This window comes from Apium graveolens, chromosome 10 (assembly GCF_009905375.1).
Source record: "Apium graveolens cultivar Ventura chromosome 10, ASM990537v1, whole genome shotgun sequence".
NCBI lineage: Eukaryota > Viridiplantae > Streptophyta > Magnoliopsida > Apiales > Apiaceae > Apium > Apium graveolens.
In genome coordinates, this window is record NC_133656.1 from 192,046,693 (window position 1) to 192,069,304 (window position 22,612).

Here is a 22,612-nt window from a genome sequence, read left to right on the forward strand (position 1 = left end):
TTAAGGCAACAATATTATACCGATGACAATGATTTTAACCAAGATATTGCAATGATATTGACTCATATTGCAACGATTCTGACCCCTATTGCAATATTTTTATGCCTTTTAACAACATAATTCTATGAAGTGGCAACAATATTTTTTTTATAAAAATGAGCAAGTTCTTATTGTAAATACAGTTAGCCAGAAAAATAAGCCACAAATTTGAATTAGATTAATTCATCAAGTCACAACCCAATCATCAAGATCCAGCAATCCAAAAGCGGTATCATGACCGTTAGAATGTAATGTTACAACGCATTTCCAATCTAAGTATGTCAATCTAAGTCGCATACGTAAATTTACCATTAAAGACTAAGGCATAATTTAAACAAAAGACTTATTCTAGCTAGACGGAGCTAGATAATGAAAATTACTAAGTTCAAATAAGACATAACAGAGGATCAAGTAGCTAGCTAGGCAGATTCGTCTCCACCATCTGAATCGACCTCAACACTATCTTCATCGCTCTCATCTCCACCACCATTTGCGTCCCCATCATCGGCATCTCTGTCTTTCTCATCGTCATCTGATCCATCAGCCTCAATCCAGCTTTTGACACATAATTCGTCGACATTGACATTTGTAGCAGGATTCATCTCTGCCAATCTCCCCAAAATCTTCTTGAGCTTCTTATTCAACTTGTCGTCCATTTCAGAAGCAATTTCTTCCCTCATCTTTTCCACATCTGCAGAATCTGTGTGGCCAGTTTTTGCCAACTTTTTGTTTGATTTCCTTATTATGCCACCTCTTCCCAATAGCTAGTTTGGTCCATTAGCTTCAAAATCAAGTTCTGCCTTATTTTCATTATCATCATCGGGCTAATTCTTGATCTAGGTTTGCCTATAAATATATGCCAATTTATTATTAAATAATTGCAATAACACAATCGGCAAAAAAACTGCAAATATGTATAAACAATATTTACCCTGTTTGCAACAATTGTTGTATATTCACCATCCAAGTTAGCAATTTTCTATGATAAAATAACCTAGAATGAGTATTCGTACATAAATGAAATACAATACGCCAAAAATAGATCAATGGCTTAACGTACCATTTTACTACGAAGCTGGGCAAAACTAATACGACCAACAGTGTGAGTATCAGTAACCTTTTTCCGGTTTGCTACATTTTTTTCAGCTTTATCTTGCACAGCTTCGTCACTCCAGTACTTGAGAATTACCATGAACTGTTCCAATGGAATTTTTGCAGGCTTGCTTTTTATACGGTCCCTATCATTGTCAAACTTCTTAAAGCATCGTGACTTAACACGGCTTTTGTATACCCTCTAGTTGTCATCCAGCATCTTCAATACCCAATCTTTCCCTTCCTCTAGAATAATATATTTTGTCTAGTGAAATAAATAATTATAAATTTTAATTAAGTATATACTAAACAATTAACAACTAGTTCAATTTTAAAATATAGTGAAAATTGAACAAAAAAATTAAAAAACAAAAATAGTGCTTTTTACCTTCACATATTCCCACAATCTATTTTTTTCTTCCTCTGGAACTCTAGACCAATTAACAAAATTCAGTGGAATATATAACCTTGCTATCATCCCCAAAAAACTGCTCAATTCATTAACTACTTTATATTTCTTTGAGTAAGTCTGGAATTCAGAATTTAGGCAGATAATTGGCCTATCTTCGAGCCTTCGTGTGATGATATGATTCATCTTTGTAGGTCCTCTACGACTTTGATTTTTAGTACTACTTTTACCTATATGAAAGTAGACACAAATTAGTGGATTCATCTTGAGTGAAACCATTACTTAAAATGACAATAAGTACATGTCTCCAATGTCTCCGTCAGGGGTGCAAAGTTCTAATGATGAGCCTCCAAATTAGTAGTCACAACCTACTTGTCATGTGTGTTTTGCATTTCCTTTTTCTATTTTTGAATTTCCAGGTATGCATCCATAGTACCAATTCCTTGGTTGTTAGGAACCCTTTCTAGCTTGGTGAGATCAACAGGTAGTGGAGGGGGTTGAGGTAGTGGAGGGGATGGATGGCGGCCAACTGATTTTAAGGACGTAGGTGGTGATTTCACCCCATCAATAGCCTTGTAAAAATACAAAAAAAATAGATAACCTCAAACTACAATCCAGAAGTCGGGGGAAAAAACCGTGATATTCAATAAATTTAGAAATGTACCTTTTGAGCATTATTAACTAATGAAAGCATCGTTCATCTGACCGTGACATCCTTTCCCTTCTCAACCCTCCTTTTGCACTATAAAATCAAAAATATGGTCAAAACACAAAAGAGAAGTGATCTTATGATATTATTTTTAAAAATAACAATGTCATACACTGGAAAGAATAACATGTACGTCTTCCTTTTCACTTAAACTATCATGTCCACAAACATACGGCCTATCAATTTACAATTCCAGATCAGACCATACCTCTACAACCTTTTTTCTTAATTTCTTCATGGATTATGTAGTTTCGACCAACTCAGCTGCCTTCTCCTTTAGTTTCAGCTTTTCTATTTCTCTCTGATTTTCTTTGGCTCTAACCCTTCTCTTCAATTAATAATCTACAACCTTGGTCTGCATTAAAGCCACAAATTATAGACTCAAAAACGTGTGTGATATACCATGTGATATTATGAAACAGGCATAAGCAAAATTATACCTTGCTACTTGCTTTCGCTTTACACTATACCAAAAGTGGCCTTCTGCATCATTCCACAAACGTTGCCACAAGCCAAATAAATGTTGCAACAGACTAAAAAATTTCAACAGCAACACTTTTGTAATGTTAGTATTTTTGGCGTTGCCTTAGGGTTCAAAGGCAACATTTTATTATCAAGGGCAACACCAAAAATTATGTTGCAAAAAGCAATGACATGGCAAAAAAAAGGGGCCAAAGTGACACGTGGACTGCCATGTGGACTGACACGTGGCACTTTGACGCGTGGCTTTTTGACGCGTGGCATTTATGGGCCCACTGACAGGTGGGGCCCACTAACATGTGGGTCCAGCTTGACACGTGGCACTTTTGCAATAGGTTTTAGTACCTATTTGAAACATTTTTAATACCTATTGCAACACAATAACAATGGTCAAATTTTAAAATATACTTTATGCATACATTAAAGCCCAGTTCTATATTAGAACTGTTTCCCCAATCAAATTCATTAGAAAGACAATACAATATCACCAGTATGATGAACTACATCATTTAGACAATTTCTAATTACCAAAAGATTACATTTGCAAATGTGATATTACTGGACAATTTCAAAGTACTAGAATTAATACAGCTACTACACACGTTCAGACTTGGAAATTACTACATAACTCTGCTTTACAAAATCAATAACTACTTTAGCAGATAAAATGGCATGTCCTTGGCCTGGTGTCATGGCCATTATTTAACCACTGTAATGAGGTAGTTCTTATAAAATCTGCCATTATTGGTGGTTTCAGACTAGAATCCTTTAACGGGCTCTCATCATCATAATCTGGACACAAAAAAACTCTGGTTAGTCAAGGGTATATCCTGTATACATACAAATCATGTGTGCAGAAAAGAAATGCCACCCCTTTTGTGTGGCGAGCATGGGACTTGGATATTGATTAACACATTTGATTCCCAATATAGAAAATATCAAGAATCCTAAACACAAAATTGGACACGAGTGCAGGGACAAACCTGCAAGGGTAACAGAGTAATCTAATTTGATAAAATCTTTCATTATTAAACAGTGTCTTTTTCAATTAAAAAAAGGATTACCAATAAAACTGTTCTACGTAATCATATAATTACTTTAAACACAACATCAAAAAGATAAAAAAAAATTAAAAAAAAACATCAAAAGGATAAACTAGAGCCAATTTTCCAGAGGTCTTGTCCCTAAAAAATAAGTTTCTCAACGACCTTAAATCCTATTTGCAGATTGGACTGTGCATAAAGTGTAGAACTACAACATCAAGGATCAGATTCAGAGCCCATACAGTCAAACACACACTAATTTGCTGAGTATGGTAACATAATAAGATAGTGAAATTAAGAGATTCTAAAATTACGACTTGCTAATAATTCTTTTTTTCTATTTTGGATAACAAATACAAGATACACAAATGAGAGAATTTTGCATTCTTCATTTGTTTAAAATTTTAGGGAAATAATATCAAAAGACAGAGCTCAGCAAAAACTAGTTATTTCCGATTTTATAATGTCTCAACTCCAATCACAATATTAGACTTGCTTGTACAAGAAATTTAACTAGTGCAGTTTTTATACTAAACTGGAGATCAGCTGTAATATGTTTGAAGATCAACATTACCTGATGATGCAGGCAGGTGATAGTTCAATTTTAAGAATCGGGATGCTTCTTTATCTTTCTTGTGTTTTAAAACTCTAACTAATGTACTAGCATCTACCACGTGCCTGTGTCCATGCTTCTGTGATTCGACTCCTGTCGGAATGAGTTAACTTGCAGTCATCAACATCTAGATCACAGAACAACCCATCCAGAAGTACCCAAACATAGATATCATCATTACTAACGGAGAGAACAAAAAGTGAGTTTACTAGTTTAGGCATCATTCTCTTCTTTTGTTTTCTCCTCGAAAATGTTAACCAACTACAGTTTAGGCATCATTCTCACTGAAATCTTTGAAGCATAGTCTAGAAGTACTAGTCATTGGAGACCTCACCAAACACATGCTACTTACAAGAAGGAATATCTATGTGCCTGTAATTAATTTTATACTTTCTACTTTTAGTAATTACAAAAAATAAACTACACAACAAATGAGCTAAACATTACCTCAGAGAAAATTAAAAGGAGCCAACATAATTGATTTAGTTATGATAATCATATTACAAACTGTTAAGTAAACTGAACAAATCTCCATACCAGTGGTTCAAAATCATGGGTGATAAGAATGTTGTTGGGCCGCATGTCACGATAGACAATACAGCCAACTCTGCATTCTTCGTGCAGATATATCAGTCCTCGAGCAGCTCCAACTGCAATCTTTTGATGTGCATACCATTGTAATGGATCCCGTTTGCATCCTGTGGCACAAATTATTCCAAGTGTTCAAGTTTATAGTTAGTCACAACAAAAGAAGCACATCAAGAAAGCCATATAACCTTTTTTGCTTATTTTCCCAAATATTTTCAAATAAAACTTGAAGATGTGAACTTTAAAAGGAAAATGGTTTGCAAGTATCCTCATCATGACATTATGCATCCATATACTTCATACATCTTCTATCTAACCTTATATTTCAGTCCAAACAAAAGCATTTTTTTGTTCAGTTTGAAAACTTTTGTCATTTGTGATGGTCGAAGCTTAATTTTGTGTACTATGTAACATTTATGAAAAAATATAATCTCTGAATAGATTAATGTACTGGTGTTTTACAGTGTTAGAATTACCATAGAGATGAGAATCGAGTGACCCATGGCATATATATAAATAAACTAGTAACCTTCGTCCATCCTCAATACAGAAACCAATTAGCATGACAACATTTCGGCCAAGAAATTAGCCATTTGGAAGAACTCTAATTTGTATTGCTTAACAGCAACTCTTTGGCCATTTGGAAGAACTCCTCTATTAGCAGACCCAAAACCTCCTTCAGCCAAGAAATTAGCTTTGGAAAATCTTCCGGTATCAAATAACATGCATTGTGATTATCTAGAATGAGCACATTAGTTCAATTTATTTTGTTTAAAAAACATAAGGCTGATTGAGATATTCATGTTGGTTGCCTCCTAAAGCAAACATGAGCAAAACTAAATAGCTTCCGAAAATATAATACCTAAACTTGGATCAATATTTAGTAGTTTCATTGAGTTGCAGTAATTTAAAAGCTACCACAATGCTGATGCAGATGAAGAAAGGTCAAGGACTTAAAATTGATAAATAAAGGCTTAACTGCTTGTCAACTCTCGATGTTAACAGTCCAAGCATCATCAAATATGTTTACAGTAATTATACAATGAATTGATAAAACCAATAAATGGTACCAGAACAACATGAGTTAAAGCCCACACAAGAGCGTTTTTAGGTACTTCCTTGGCCGCCTTGACCGCCACAATAACCTTTTCCATAGCAGCATCCAAACCCTTCTCATGCTTTCCCAGCTTCAATTCTCTAGATATTCCTCCCAGAAAACAGAACACAAGTGCTTCCAAACTTTTACTTCAACGGGATTATTAACCTCAGAAAATGCACAAGAGGGCCCCCCATGCAAAGTACCCAAACATAGCCAACCTATACCAGGACATTACTATATCAATACATCAGAGCTTGGGCCTTAAATGAATAGTCTCACAAGAAGAAAACATACCAATGATGCCTTACAAATGCTTGCCACCACAAGATCTCTAAGTACGTCATCCAAATAACCTCTGGTAGCAACAAATAACTCATCAACCGATTCTCCATACTCAAGTACAGTTTCTGAAGCCTCTGGATTCTCTTCACCTATATAATGTACGTATAACAGTAAGAAATTGTTAACAGAAATAATCGTAATTAAAATAGGGACTTAAATAGCAAATGCTGAACAAGTCTGAAATTAAAATCAAAAAATTGGGAATTGCACGCAACAAGTGAATAATAACTCTAATTAAAACCCCTAAAATTATAAATCCATCAAGTTAAAAAAAAAACCAATCAAAAACCCTTTCTAAACAACTTTGAAGAGCTAAAATGTAAAACAGACAAGTTCATCTAACCACTACACAAAACACAAACCGCCGGAGGACTGACTTCTAAATCAGTGTAAACTGATTTACAATCTTTCAAGCCATCATTCGGAGCTTGTTTCCTGTAAGTACTAAATAATAATCTGAGATAACAAGTAAATGATACTCTGAATAAAACACTACAATTGGGATTAATAATGAAGAAGAGTACACAGCTTATTTAAAGAGACCAGCTGAAACGCAAACTCTTTCCACGAAGCCTACTGAAACGCAACAACCTTAATCTACTACTCCTACTACAACGCTTAGTTGATTTATTCAAACATAATAAAAACAGATAAACAGATGAAACATGTTTAGATAATATCCCCAACATGCTCCCCCTTAGTCTAAACATGTTTCAGATTTTTGACTCCAAGCAAATTCCTCATTTTCTCGAACTTGGCTGCAGACAGTGCTTTAGTTAATATATCAGCGCGTTGTTCATCCGTTTTAACATGCTTGATCACGATCAGCCCCTGCTCTACACAATCTCTTATGAAGTGATAACGCACATCAATGTGCTTACTTCTTCCATGGAAAACCGGATTTCTTGCTAGATCAATGGCAGATTTATTGTCAATGTATAAGACAACGGGACCTGATTTAATGCCTGTAATCTGACTGAGAACTCTTTGTAACCATATTCCTTGACAAGCAGCGGTTGTAGCTGCCATAAATTCAGCCTCGCACGAAGAAAGGGCAACGCAGCGCTGCTTCTGCGAAACCCAAGAAATTAGGCTCTCATCAAGATAAAATGCCATGCCGCTTGTACTTCTTCTGTCCTCCATACTTCCAGCCAAGTCACTGTCAGAAAAACCAGATAAAATATAGTTACCTCGTCCCTTTGTGTACACCAAACCATAGTGCAGAGTTCCTTTGATATATCGACATATCCTCTTGATAGCGTTCAAATGCAGCATAGTAGGCCTCTCCATATAGCGACTAACAATCCCAACAGCATAAGCTATGTCAGGTCGAGTATAGACCAAATAGCGCAAGCCTCCTACAAGACTCTTGTAATCAGTTGAGTTCACTGCTTCACCAGTTTGGTCGGCATCAATCTGCAGCTTGAAATCCATGGGATAAGTGACAGATTTACATTCGCTCAGGCCTGCCCTTTGAAGCACCTTTTTAGCATATGATGTTTGCTTTATCTCAATAAACCCCTGTCCTTGATCAACCTCCAAACCCAAATAGTATGACAACCGTCCAAGATCAGTCATGTCAAATTCTCTACTCATTTCCCCCTTGAATTTGACAATGAGTGAAGTACTAGTACCTGTAATAATTAAATCATCAACATAGACTCCGACAATCAAAGAATCAGTGCCATCCTTTCGAGTATACACAGCATGCTCATAAGGACATTTTTCAAAGCCCAAATTCATTAAACACTTGTTAAGTTGAGAGTACCACGCTCGAGGTGCCTGGCGTAAGCCATATAATGCTTTCAACAGTTTGTAAACCTTGTCTTCTTGCCCTTTTTTCACGTACCCTTTTGGTTGTGACACATAGACTTCTTCAAGTAGGACTCCATTCAAGAATGCAGACTTAACATCGAGATGATGCACCTCCCATGCATTCTTAGCTGCCAAAGCCAGGAGCAATCGAACTGTTTCCAGCCTTGTTACCGGGGCAAAAACTTCCTCGTAATCGATGCCAAGTCTCTGTACATAACCCTTAGCCACCAAGCGTGCTTTATGCTTGATTACGTTTCCATTTGTGTCTTTTTTCAGCTTAAACACCCATTTTAAGCCTATCGCCTTGTGACCCTTTGGAAGATCAGTGAGTTTCCATGTCTGATTCTTCTCTATTGTAGCAATTTCTGTATCCATTGCCACTTTCCAGTCCTCCTCCTGAACAGCTTGTTCGAAGTTCACTGGTTCATCAATACCAGATAATAGTAGCTCATCTTCTAACTCCACTATGTCAGTGGTGTTGTAAATGTCAGAAAGGCGTCTAAAACGTCGTGGTTCGCTGTCAGTGTCACTTGACATACCAGACATAGTACTTTCTGTGGTGTCTACATTCGATGATGAAGATGCAGAAACACTTTGAGTAGCTGGTGTCATGGGAGATGCTGGACTTTCAATCCCAGAATTTTCTGGTGAGTCTGGTGTGGCCTGTGCCTCTGATGTAAAAACATCGAATGTAAATTGCCCTCCTGCTGTCTGAGTGTTACATTCCTCTGACTCATTCCAGAACCATCCTTTTGCCTCGTTGAATGTAACATCTCTGCTTACGTGTATACGCCCTGAATCTGGGTCGTACAACCGATAAGCCTTGGTTCCTGGCTCACGACCAAAATGAACCAAAAGTTTACTTCGATCATCAAGTTTCTTTGTAAACACAGCTGGCACTTTCATGTATGAGAGACATCCAAACACCCTCAGAGAATCAACAGATGGTTTTTCCCCATACCAGGCCTGATATGGAGTAATATTTGAAAGTGCTCGTGTGGGGAGTTTATTCAAAATATAGACTGCATGTGTGACAGCTTCACCCCAGAATTTTGCAGGCACTTTTCTTTCTTTTAACAAGCTTCGAGCCATGGCAACAACGGTACGATTACGGCGCTCTACAACACCATTTTGTTGTGGTGTGTAGGGCGCGGTATAGTGTCTCAAAATACCCGCTTCTTCACAAAAGGACGTAAAATCTTTAGAGCAAAATTCCCCTCCACGATCAGTACGGAACACCTGTATCTTCTCCTTTGTTGCATTTTCAACAAGATTTTTAAATTTCTTGAAACAAGCCAGTGCGTCAGTTTTAGACTTAAGCATATATGTCCACATCATACGAGAGTAATCATCGACTAATAACAAGAAAAAACGATTACCAGCAGGGGTAGGGGGTGAGATAGGTCCGCAAAGGTCTCCATGTATCAATTCTAATGCACCTTTAGCAATAAAATTTGAATGAACAGGGAATGGCTTACGTGATTGTTTAGACATGAGGCACCCGCTGCAAAGTTCTTTTGGTTGATTGAGTGAAGGCAGCCCACGCACCATATGATTGTTTGACATTAGTTGCATCGCCTTGAAGTTAACATGTCCGAGACGTGAATGCCACAGCCACGTATTTTCTTCTCCTTTTGTCAGCAAACACGTTTCTTTAATATCTTCAATATGGATCTTGTAGAGACGATTTGCAGAACGTCTCACGTGCATAAGAAGTCTTCCACAGCTATCATAGACATACAAACTGTCCCCGTTCAGTACCACCCTGTTTCCTTCTTCAGAGAGTTGACCCAGACTTATAATATTACTTTGCAACGTTGGTATATAATATACTCCATGTAAGACTCTAGTTTCACCATTCTTGCAGGCAATCCTGATTGTGCCTTTTCCTTCAATATTAACAAAAGATCCATCTCCAAACTTCACCCTGCCTTTCATTGTCTTGTCCAAACTCTCAAATTTTTCACGTCTCCCGGTCATGTGATTGCTTGCTCCGTTATCTAAATACCAAGTATCCTCTGTCACAGTTCTGGTTGAGTCAGCACCTTCAGATAGAAGTATCACTCCATCTACACTCTCCTCATATTTAACCATCAAGAGTGCAGGTTCATCGTCATGTGTCTGGGTTAAATTTGCTTCACCCCGTTGCAATCTGTTTCTCCTTGATTTTCTACATTCAGCTGCGAAATGTCCATAGCCACCACAATTAAAGCACTTTACTTTACTCCTGTCAAACCTGCCACGACCACCTTGATTGTCCCTTTCTCTATGATCATTTCCAAACTGCTGACCGCTTCGACTGGATTTTTTCAACCATTCTTCATGTGTGAGCAAGAGCTTTCCTCCACTGTCACTCTCACGTTTCGACCATTCCTCCTCAGTCAATAAGAGTTGTTGTCCCTCCTTGCTATCCACTTGACCAGATATTCGTTCCTCATGTGCTTTTAGAGAACCGATTACCTCTTCAACTGACATTTTCTCGAGATCTCCAAATTGTTCGATAGCTGAAGCAATTTGCAGAAATTTCGATGGCACTGCCCTTAGCAATTTCTTTACAACATACTCTTCTCCAATTGTCTCTCCAAGTGCCCTGATATTCGCTACCAGACCATTTAATTTCATGCAGAAATCATCTAAATTCTCAGAATCTTTCATATTTAAAGACTCAAACTCAGATTTAAGAGTTTGAGCTTTAGCTTTCTTAACCTTCTCAGCACCCAACGAAACCGTCTTAATCGCCTCCCATGCTTCTTTTGCGGTTTTCCGTTCTGCGAGTGTCAACAGCAAATCTTCTGAAATACCTTGATAAATCATGGCCAAAGCTCGTTTGTCTACCTTGTCGTCCACATTGGCCTTTGGGTCTTTAGGGTCAATTGCTTCCCACACGTTATGTGCTTGCATGAAAACTCTCATTTTCATCGCCCACGCAGTATAGTTAGTCTTTGTTAACATAGGATAACTCAGACCTAGCTGCCCCTGCCCTTCTTTACTCTTACTTGACTCTGCCATTCCGTTTGACACAGGGTACTAATTGGGATAAAATAGCTCTGATACCAGATGTAAGTACTAAATAATAATCTGAGATAACAAGTAAATGATACTCTGAATAAAACACTACAATTGGGATTAATAATGAAGAAGAGTACACAGCTTATTTAAAGAGACCAGCTGAAACGCAAACTCTTTCCACGAAGCCTACTGAAACGCAACAACCTTAATCTACTACTCCTACTACAACGCTTAGTTGATTTATTCAAACATAATAAAAACAGATAAACAGATGAAACATGTTTAGATAATATCCCCAACATTTCCGTCCTTGAGCTTCTTCTCCGCAGGAGTACTGACTTCTTCCTGGCCGACATCTTCTTTCCTTCTTTGGGAGACAACACACAAATCTAGGGATTCAAGAGGGATTCGAGATGTGTATATACAGAAGTTAGTGTTTCTTTGGATGGATGAGCCGGAATCATTTACAACCGTTGGATTCAATATCTTTTTGTTGGATTTTGAATTTGTTAATAAAAAACTTATTTATTATTTTCCTTTTAATATTTTTAGAAATTCTTACTTATATGTAATTATTTTTAGATTTCGTATATGATTTTATTAATGTTTGATGTCCTTTCATTGTTTTTCATTTATTTATATAATTATTAATTTTTAAAAAAATCGACACTTACTTCAGAATAATAGTGGAGGTATTAGTCTATTTCGAGTGTTTTGACTATTACACAACCCCACAAAATAAATACATATAATTCAAAAAATGATGGGATACAACCTAATATCACCATGGTAGCGCAAATAGGCCTTGGTCTATTATCACTGCTTTGACTGATATAAAATCCCCCAAAATAAATATAAAAAAACCTAATAATGATGGTACATGCCTAAAATCGATTGTTTTTAACATCCGTACGGACGGATTGTCAAAATTTTATTTCAAAAGTATCGATACTTCATTCGGCACAGTAGCGCAAATAGGCCTTGGTCTATTATCACTGCTTTGACTGATATAACATCTCACAAAATAAATATAAAAAACCTAATAATGATGGTACTTGCCTAAAATCGATTGTTTTTAACATCCGTACGGACGGATCATCGAAATTTTATTTCAAAAGTATCGATACTTCATTCGGGACAGTAGCGCAAATAGGCCTTGGTCTATTATCACTAGTTTGACTGATATAAAATCTCGCAAAATAAATATAAAAAAACCTAATAATGATGGTACACGCCTAAAATCTATTTTTTTTAACATCCGTAAGGACAGATCGTCGAAATTTTATTTCAAAAGTATCGATACTTCATTCGGGAAAGTAGCGCAAATAGGCCTTGGTCTATTATCACTAGTTTGACTGATATAAAATCTCGTAAAATAAATATAAAAAAACCTAATAATGATGGTACACGCCTAAAATCGATTATTTTTAACATCCATATGGATGGATCGTCGAAATTTTATTTTAAAAGTATCGATACTTCATTCAGGACAGTAGCGCAAATAGGCTTTGGTTTATTATCACTGCTTTGACTGATATAAAATTTTGCAAAATAAATATAAAAAAACCTAATAATGATGGTACACACCTAAAATCGATTGTTTTTAACATCCGTACGGACGGATCGTCGAAATTTTATTTCAAAAGTATCGATAATTCATTCGGGACAGTAGCGCAAATATGCCTCGGTCTATTATCACTGCTTTTACTGACATAAAATCTCGCAAAATAAATATAAAAAAACCTAATAATGATGTTACACTCCTAAAATCAATTGTTTTTAACATCCGTACGGACGGATCATCGAAATTTTATTTCAAAAGTATCGATACTTCATTCGGGACAGTAGCGCAAATAGGCTTTGGTCTACACTGCTTTCACTGACATAAAATCTCGCAAAATAAATATAAAAAAACCTAATAATGATGTTACACTCCTAAAATCGATTGTTTTTAACATCTGTACGGATGGATCATTGAAATTTTATTTCAAAAGTATCGATACTTCATTCGGGACAGTAGCGCAAATATGCCTTGGTCTATTATCCCTGCTTTGACTGATATAAAATCTCGCAAAATAAATATAAAAAACCTAATAATGATGGTACACGCCTAAAATCATTTGTTTTTAACATCCATATGGATGGATCATCGAAATTTTATTTCAAAAGTATCGATACTTCATTCGGGACAGTAGCGCAAATAGTCCTCGATCTATTATCACTACTTTGACTGATATAAAATCTCGCAAAATAAATATAAAAAACACCTAATAATGATGGTAGACGCCTAAAATTGATTGTTTTTAACATCTGTATTGACGGATCGTCAAAATTTTATTTCAAAAGTATCGATAGTTCATTCGGGACAGTAGCGCAAATAGGCCTTAGTCTATTATCAATGCTTTGACTGATATAAAATCTCGCAAAATAAGTATAAAAAACCTAATAATGATGGTACACGCCTAAAATCGATTGTTTTCAACATCCGTACGGATGGATCGCTGAAATTTTATTTTAAAAGTATCGATACTTCATTCGGGACAGTAGCGCAAATAGGCCTTGGTCTATTATCACTACTTTGACTGATATAACATCTCACAAAATAAATATAAAAAACCTAATAATGATGGTACATGCCTAAAATCGATTGTTTTTAACATCCGTATGGACGGATCATCGAAATTTTATTTCAAAAGTATCGATACTTCATTCGGGACAGTAGCGCAAATAGGCCTTGGTCTATTGTCACTGCTTTGACTGATATAAAATCTCGCAAAATAAATATAAAAAACCTAATAACGATGGTACACGCCTAAAATCGTTTGTTTTTAACATCCATATGGATGGATCGTCGAAATTTTATTTCAAAAGTATCGATACTTCATTCGGGACAGTAGCGCAAATAGGCCTTGGTCTATTATCACTGATTTGACTGATATAAAATCTTGCCAAATAAATATAAAAAAACCTAATAATGATTGTACACGCCTAAAATCGACTGTTTTTAACATCCGTACAGACGGATAATTGAAATTTTATTTCAAAACTATCGATACTTCATTCGGGACAGTAGCGCAAATTGGCCTTGATCTATTATCACTACTTTGACTGATATAAAATCTCGCAAAATAAATATAAAAAAACCTAATAATGATGGTAGACGCCTAAAATCGACTTTTTTTAACATCTGTATGGACGGATCGTCAAAATTTTGTTTCAAAAAAATCGATACTTCATTCGGGACAGTAGCGCAAATATGCCTTGGTCTATTATCACTGCTTTGACTGATATAAAATCTCGAAAAATAAATATAAAAAACCTAATAATGATGGTACACGCCTAAAATCGATTGTTTTTAACATCCTTACAGACGGATCGTCGAAATTTTATTTCAAATGTATCGATACTTCATTCGGGACAGTAGCGCAAATAGGCCTTGGTTTATTATCACTACTTGACTTATATAAAATCTCACAAAATAAATATAAAAAAACCTAATAATGATGGTTACGCCTAAAATCGATTATTTTTAACATCTGTATGGATGGATCGTCGAAATTTTATTTTAAAAGTATCGATACTTCATTCGGGACAGTAGCGCAAATAGGCCTTAGTCTATTATCACTGCATTGACTGATTAAAATCTCGCAAAATAAATATAAAAAAACCTAATAATGGCCTAAAATAAAATTTTTTTAACATCCGTACGGACGGATCGTCGAAATTTTATTTTTAAAAGTATCGATACTTCACTCGGGACAGTAGCGCAAATAGGCATTGATCTATTATCACTACTTTGACAGATATAAAATCTTGCAAAATAAATATAAAAAAACCTAATAATGATGGTACACGCCTATAATCGATTGTTTTTATTATCCATACAAATGGATCGTGAAAATTTTATTTTAAAAGTATCGATACTTCACTCGGGACAGTAGCGCAAACAAGGCTTGGTTTATTTTGACTGCTTTGACTGATATAAAATCTTGCAAAATAAATATAAAAATTTATAATAATGATGGTACACACCTAAAATCGATTGTTTTTAACATCTTTATGGACGGGTCGTTGAAATTTTATTTTAAAAAAATTAAAGGAGTTAAAAGAGCCTTTACTTTAAGTAGAAATGAATTATTTCTATAAGGTTATATTTAAATAATGTGGAATAAAACACATTTTGTTCCTTGGTGTAGTGGTTTGTATTACACTTTGTGAAGTGGGAGGTATTCGGTTCAAATCCTGGGTAGTGCAAAATTTCTGAAAATTTTTGATTTAATACTTCACCATTGCCACGTCAGGAGGGGATCACTGCCATGTCAGCAAAGTAGGGCCCTCATTGGGGTCCACCTGCCACGTCAGCAGGATCCCACTGCCACGTTAGCAGGTTCCCTGCCACGTCAGCATGGGGGGCCCACGTGTGACCCACCTGCCACATCAGTGTCAGCATGGTGGGGCCTACATAGGGGACCCACCTGCCAGGTTTGTAGGCCCCCTGCCATGTCAGCAGAGTGGGACCCACATGGGGCACCTGCCACGTCAGCAAGGGTCCACCTGCCACGTCAGTAGGGAGGGACCCACATGGGGTGACTCACCTGCCACGTCAATAGGGACCACCTGCCACGTTAGCAGTGTAGGGACCCAACTTTGCTACATCAGCATTTATTTATTTTTTTTAATAAAAAATTGAATATTTTTATTAATATATATTTATTGGCAACACTTTAAGAGATCTATGCTAACATAATTAAAATATGCTGCAGTATGGTACATTATTATATTACTACTGCAACATTATCTACGACAACATCATGTAATTATGTGGTAGAAGGATGTTTATGGCGTACTGTTACCACTTGGAACTGGCATCTCCTTTTCACTTGGATTTTTTTTCTGCTGGAGCTCATTATCACTTGTGTTATTGTTCTCCTTTTCAGTTGCATTATTTTTCTCCGTCAACTCACTTGCAATATTTTCTCGTTATCACTTCTTCTTTTTCCTTTTTTGTTAATCTGCTGATCAGGTACGTTTTCAATCGATTTTTTTTCCTGCTCATATGCATCATTGGCCAACTTCTTTCAATCGATTTTTTTCCTGCTCATATGCTCATATAACAATGTCATACACTGGAAAGAATAACATGTACGTCTTCCTTTTCACTTAAACTGTCAGGTCCACATACATACGGCCTATCAAATTACAATTCCAGATCAGTCCATACATCTACAACCTTTTTTCTTAATTTCTTCATGGATTATGTAGTTTTGACCAACTCAGCTACCTTCTCCTCCAGTTTCAGCTTTTTTATTTCTCTGTGATTTTCTTCGGCTCTGACCCTTCTCTTCAATTAATAATCTACAACCTTGGTCTGCATTAAAGCCACAAATTATAAACTCAAAAATGTGTGTGATATACCATGTGATATTATGAAACGGACATAACCAAAATTATACCTTGCTACTTGCTTTCTCTTTACCAATTTGAATTGGCATCTCCTTTTCACTTGGATTCTTTTTCTGCTGGAGCTCATTATCACTTGCGTTATTGTTCTCCTTTTCAGTTGCATTCTTTTTCTCCGTCAACTCACTTGCAATTTTTTTCTCGTTATCACTTCTTCTTTTTCTTTTTTTGTTAATCTGCTAATCAAGTACGTTTTCAATCGATTTTTTTTCCTGCTCATATGCATCTTTGGCCAACTTCTTTTTATCTAGTTGTTGTTGTTTAAGTTCTTGAACCGTCATAAACTTTCTTTTCAACTGGAAATCAACACCTACATACAATAATAATTACGAAATGTAGCCTACTTAACCTTCAAAAAAGCTTGTCCTTTGTCTTACGATTACATGGGGTTGGGTCTGACTTGCAGGCTCAATAGCTTTGTCAACAACCCTGTGAACATATAGACTTAGGAAATAACCATTTTTCATACCTTCTCCAAAACTAATCGCTTTTGCGTTAATAGCGATTAATTTCCAGCCACCGCTTTGTTTCTTTACATATACACCTCCAATTTCATTATACCCGAGATTATCTTTAACATATTTCATGATAACCAAGTAGGAGAATCTATCAGGGTCAACAGCTTCCGCAATAGTAATGCAGCTTCCACGTGAATACCTGTTTTTTAAAATTCTCCCTTATGGTAAAAACTGAGAAAAAAATAGTTGTCTACCATTTCTTGAGAATAACAAAAACATGAAAAATTAGAATTTTTAAATCTTACAAATTACTATTCTAATGTGGTCAGGATGTAATATCACCACAAGTGACTCGTAAATGCTAGTTTATTATGACTACAAGCCAAATGAGAATTTTTGAAATTGATTATCCATGCGTCAACATATTAAAATGAATTGGAGTGTCTGATACTAAATAACACTGGCAGCTGTAGGAGATTAAAGTTTATACTTCATGATGGTGATATGCCTTTATGTAAACCCGATAAATATAATGAATTGTAAATCGAAATTTATTTCAATTAAATTGATTTGGCGGTCCTCTCTTAAATAAGAAATTTTTTTATCTCGCTGTCTTGAAAAAACTCTTACTTTGAAATTTTGGAATGGTGTTTCTATTTTAGCCCATTTTACGCACCAAACACCCTTAACAAATGTTATAGTCACTATCATTCAGGGCAGTACCGTACTAACACTTCAAGGCGCCTGTCAATTGGACGTGTATTTCTTTTATTGGAGTACCATCAACTTCAAATAGCCCATTTTGTAATCCTTTGGGGAAGTTTGGAAAATATCTTCCACTTACCTTAGTTTAATTTGTAATCTCCTTACCGAAAACTTTAAAATCTTTTAAGCTAGCCTCATTCCTAAAGTATTTTTGCAGCTTATTATCTGCATAATCATGGAGCCTTTTTAAAGCCACCTCAGTCTCACCTCGTAGATGTTTTCGTGTTTGCTTCTGGTGGCATATAATATCCTTAAACATAAGTTCATTTTAACACTCACCTTTATTCAACAATATGCTCCAAAACTTTGATGACAAAGCTTAGGTGTTCTCCTCAATGACAATGCTATTTCTCGAGTTTCTGAAGTTTCTTAATTTTTTATCTCGCTTAGATCGGCTAATTCTTTTTCTCTTGTCTTTTCATTTGCACCCCACCTTTCATAATAATAAACATATCTCTTGATGTATTCCTGAGCCGAAGCTCTAAGCCTAACAACTTCACATTCCCCCTATTAAATAAAATGAAACTGCAATAAACACAAAGATCAACTAACTTGGTTTTACTTAACTCAAAGCTAGTGGATTACAAACTTACTTGAAACAGAATACACTAAACGTTATTATAAAAACTAACTAACTGAGTGCTAGCAAAAAACTAGAAGCACATTCCTGTTTAAGCCACACAACTCTCCTAACAAATCTCAACGACTACAGACCTATTCAACTGCAACTAATTGCCAGGCAACTGACTTATTCAAAGAAAAAACATAATAATACGTTTAGATTAATAGATAATCCAACATATTCCCCCTTAATCTAAACGTGTTCAAGATTCTTCACTCCCAATAGTTTACGCATCTTCTCAAACTTGGTAATTGACATAGGTTTTGTCAAGACATCTGCTCGCTGCTCGTTTGTACCAATGTGCTTGATGATGATTGAGCCTTTCTCCACACATTCTCTAATGAAATGATAGCGCACATCTATGTGCTTGCTAAGACCATGAAAAATAGGGTTTTTAGCAAGATCAATAGCTGACCTGTTATCTATATAAATTATCACAAGTCCAAATGGTGTATTTGATATATGACTTAGCACTTTCTGCAGCCATATCCCTTGACACGCTGTTGCTGTGGCAGCCATAAACTCAGCCCCGCATGAAGACAACACCACGCACCTTTGCTTCTGTGACACCCATGTGATCAGTGACTCATCCAAGTAAAACACCAGGCCACCTGTGCTTTTCCTATCATCCAGATTCCCTGCTAGGTCACTATCTAAAAATCCTCACAGCAAATAATTCCCACGACCTTTCACATATGTTAACCCAAACTCCAATGTGCCCTTTACATAACATAAAATTTGCTAGATAGCATTCATATATTGTGTTGTAGGTTTCTCCATGTATCTGCTGACCACTCCAACTGCGTAGGATATGTTTGATCGAGTATGTACCAAATACCTCAACCCTTCCACCAGACTCTTAAAGTCTTTAGAGTTAACTAGACTACCATTTGCATCTTTTGTAGCTGGAATTTTGAATCCATTGGGTACCTAACTGGGTTACACTCAGCCATACCAGATTTTTCAAGAACTTTCTGCACGTAAGATGTCTGTTTCAGTTCTATAAAGTCGTTCCCCTATTCCACTTCTAGACCAAGGTAATATGTCAGTTTACCGAGGTCCCTCATCTCAAATTTATTTGCCATATGCCTTTTGAAGTTTACAATACTTGTCACGCTTGTTCCAGTGATGAGTAGGTCATCAACATATACTCCAATTATAAGAGACTAATTCCTTTCACGCCTCATGTACACAACCTGCTCAAATGAACACTTGATGAAACCTAGCTTCTCCAAACACTTGTTTAGTTGTGCATACCAAGCCCCGGGGGCTTGACGTAAGCCATACAATGCTTTGAATAGTCTGTAAACTTTCTTATCATGGCCTTCTATCACATAACTCTTTGGCTTATTCACATAAACCTCCTCTTGTAGTTCCCCATTTAAAAATGTTGTCTTTACGTCGAGGTGGTGTATCTCCCACTCATTTTTCACTGCAAGGGCTATCAACAATCGTACAGTTTCCAAGCTAGTAACTGGAGTTAACACCTCCTCGTAATCGATTCCGCACCTCTGTACGTAACCTTTCGCGACTAAATGGGCTTTGTGTTTTATAATGTTACCACTGGTGTCCTTTTTCAATATAAAGATCCGTTATTCTCAATGGCTTCGATCTCAGGTTTCATGGAACTTCTCCAACTGTTTTCCTTTATTTCTTGACCATATGTCACTAGTTCATCCATATCCAATAACATCAGTTCATCAGCAAGTTCCACTTCCTCCGTGTGGTTGTATATGTCACTAAGTCTTCTGAATTTAGTTGATCACTGCTGTTGTTGCTATCACTTGATACTGATGCTGCTCGTGAGTCTTCACTCATCTGCTCAGATGTAGAAATCTGCTGCGAGTTTGATGTGCCTGTGCCACTATATGAACCACTGTGTGGATTTGGTGTTCCACTGTCGCTTTCTGCACTTTCTATATAGCTTTCCACAAAATCTGCATCACTACTTCCTCCATTTCCTGAAATTTCAGTCCTACCTATTTCAGTTTAATAGCCACCAGTCACAGTGAAAATACTAGTGTGATGCTGATTTTTAATTTCCTTTTCCTTCCACTGCCAACCCTTTACCTCTTCAAAAATTACGTCACGACTGACATGTATAGTTTTTGTGTTTGGACCGTATAGACGGTATGCTTTCATCCCTGGTTCTCTCCCTAAGTGCACGGCCGTTGCTTCTATCATCTAATTTCTTTACGTGCACATTTGACAACTTCATATGAGCGATACATCCGAAAACACTCAGGTACTCAATTTGTGGCTTCTTCTTCGACCAAGCCTCATATGGGGTCACATCTGTTAAGGCTCTCGTTGGTAATCTATTCAGTAAGTACACAGAGTGTCTGACAGCTTCACCCCATATATATGATGGTGTATCAAGTTCTTTTAGTAAACTTCTGGCCATTGCAACCATATTCCTGTTGCGTCTCTCCACCACCCCGTTTTGTTGGGGAGAGTAAGGAGTTGTAAAATGTCTTGTTATTCCAGCATTCTCACAAAATGTTGTAAATTCTCTTGAACAAAATTTGCCCCCTGTCTGTTCTCAGCACTTGTATTACTTCTTTTGATTCTTTTTCGACCAATGCCTTAAATTTCTTGAACATTCTAAGTGCCTCATCTTTTGTTTTGATCATAAAAACCCACATAGCACGGCTGAAATCATCAACTAGCAGTAAAAAGTATATGTTCCCAGATGGGGTTGTTGGAGAGATTGGACCACAAATATCCCCGTTGATAAGCTCTAGACGTCCTACAACAGCAAATCTAGTCTTAAAAGGAAATGGTAGTCGTGCCTGTTGAAAGCAAGCAACCATTATACGTTTCTTTTGGAAGAACAAGGTCTGGCAGGCCTTGCACCATTTTACTCCTGGATATAAGGCTCATTGCATGGAAATTCACGTGCCCTAGACGTAAATTTCGGAGCCACGAATTTTCTTCCATTTTTGATAATAAGCATGCATCTATACCATCCCCAATAATTATCTTGTATAAACGATTACTAGTTTTCTTTACTTATATTAACAACTTGCCATTTATATCATACACCTACAAGTACTCACCATTCAAGATTAATTTATTGCCATTTTTAGATAATTGGCCTAAACTTATAATGTTATTGCAAAGTGTAGGAATATAATATACCTCTTGTAAGGCTCGTTCCTCTCCATTTTTGTAAGTAAAATGCACAGTCCCTCTTCACTTCATATCCACTATAGATCTGTCCCCGAATCTCACCTTGCTAGTTACTCCTTCATCCAAATTTCTGAATTTTGATGGTTGTCCAGACATATGGTTGCTAGCCTCATTGTATAAATACCAAATGTTTGACTCTCTAGTTGAGTTGCTGGTATTTGCTTTTATTTTGGGACTCAGGCCATCTTCATTAAGTAGCACCATACCTTTCTCATTGCCTCCACACTCAAGTACAAGAAGTGCAGGTTCATCATCAACCGTCTCAGATAGGTTCACTTCAGATTTATGTTCCTTTTCTCGCTTTGGTTTTCGACACACTGCTGCATAATGTCCATAGACATGGCAATTGAAGCACCTAACTTTACCTCTATCACGTAGTCTTTATCACCATTATTTCGAGTCACTCCTTTATTCACCTTTGTCAACCACTCTTCTCGTGACAAAAATAAATGTCCTTCACTGGCTTCTCACTTTGCCCATTGTTCCTCAGTCAATAACAATTATTGTCCTTCATTGGTCTCTCTCTGTCCCCTAAGTCTCTCTTCACGGGCGTTGAGTGAACCCACGATTTCTTCTACAGACATAATATATCCAAATTTCTGAATTGTTCAATGGCTGAGGCAATCTGTAAGAATTTTGTGGGTGCTCCTCGCAACATCTTTTTAACCACGTATATTTCTTCAACTCCTTCACCCAGTGCTCGAATGTTCGTCACCACGCCACTTAACCTCGCACAAAAATCATCATGTTGTTCTGTTTCTTTCAAGTTCATCGACTCAAACTCATCTCTAAAAGTTTGAGCTTTTGCCTTCTTCACCTTATCCGCCCCCAGACACATAGTTTTTATCGCATCCCAAGCTTCTTTTGCCATTTTCTT

The 22,612-nt window shown here is 36.6% G+C and overlaps 1 protein-coding gene and 1 long non-coding RNA gene across 3 annotated transcripts; both read right to left on the minus strand.

Annotated features, from left to right (window-relative positions):
* Positions 1-206: 206 nt before the first annotated feature.
* LOC141693822 (uncharacterized) lies at positions 207-7,292 on the minus strand. Of its 2 annotated transcripts, XR_012563286.1 has the most exons (12): positions 6,777-7,292; positions 6,367-6,503; positions 4,923-6,290; positions 4,347-4,757; positions 2,690-3,521; positions 2,458-2,604; positions 2,205-2,282; positions 1,909-2,112; positions 1,520-1,770; positions 1,100-1,396; positions 971-1,018; positions 207-885 (listed from the first exon to the last, which is right to left on the minus strand). It is a non-coding gene; the product is annotated as an uncharacterized LOC141693822 (long non-coding RNA). The 2 variants fall into 2 exon arrangements; XR_012563285.1 differs by having other exon boundaries at positions 1,520-2,112; positions 2,690-2,782.
* A 12,417-nt stretch (positions 7,293-19,709) lies between these two features.
* Positions 19,710-20,947, minus strand: LOC141691504 (uncharacterized). The gene is made up of 3 exons (XM_074496240.1): positions 20,641-20,947; positions 20,284-20,522; positions 19,710-20,114 (listed from the first exon to the last, which is right to left on the minus strand). Exons 1-3 carry the CDS (start codon positions 20,945-20,947, stop codon positions 19,710-19,712), a joined length of 951 nt encoding a protein of 316 aa, XP_074352341.1.
* Between the last annotated feature and the right edge of the window lie 1,665 nt (positions 20,948-22,612).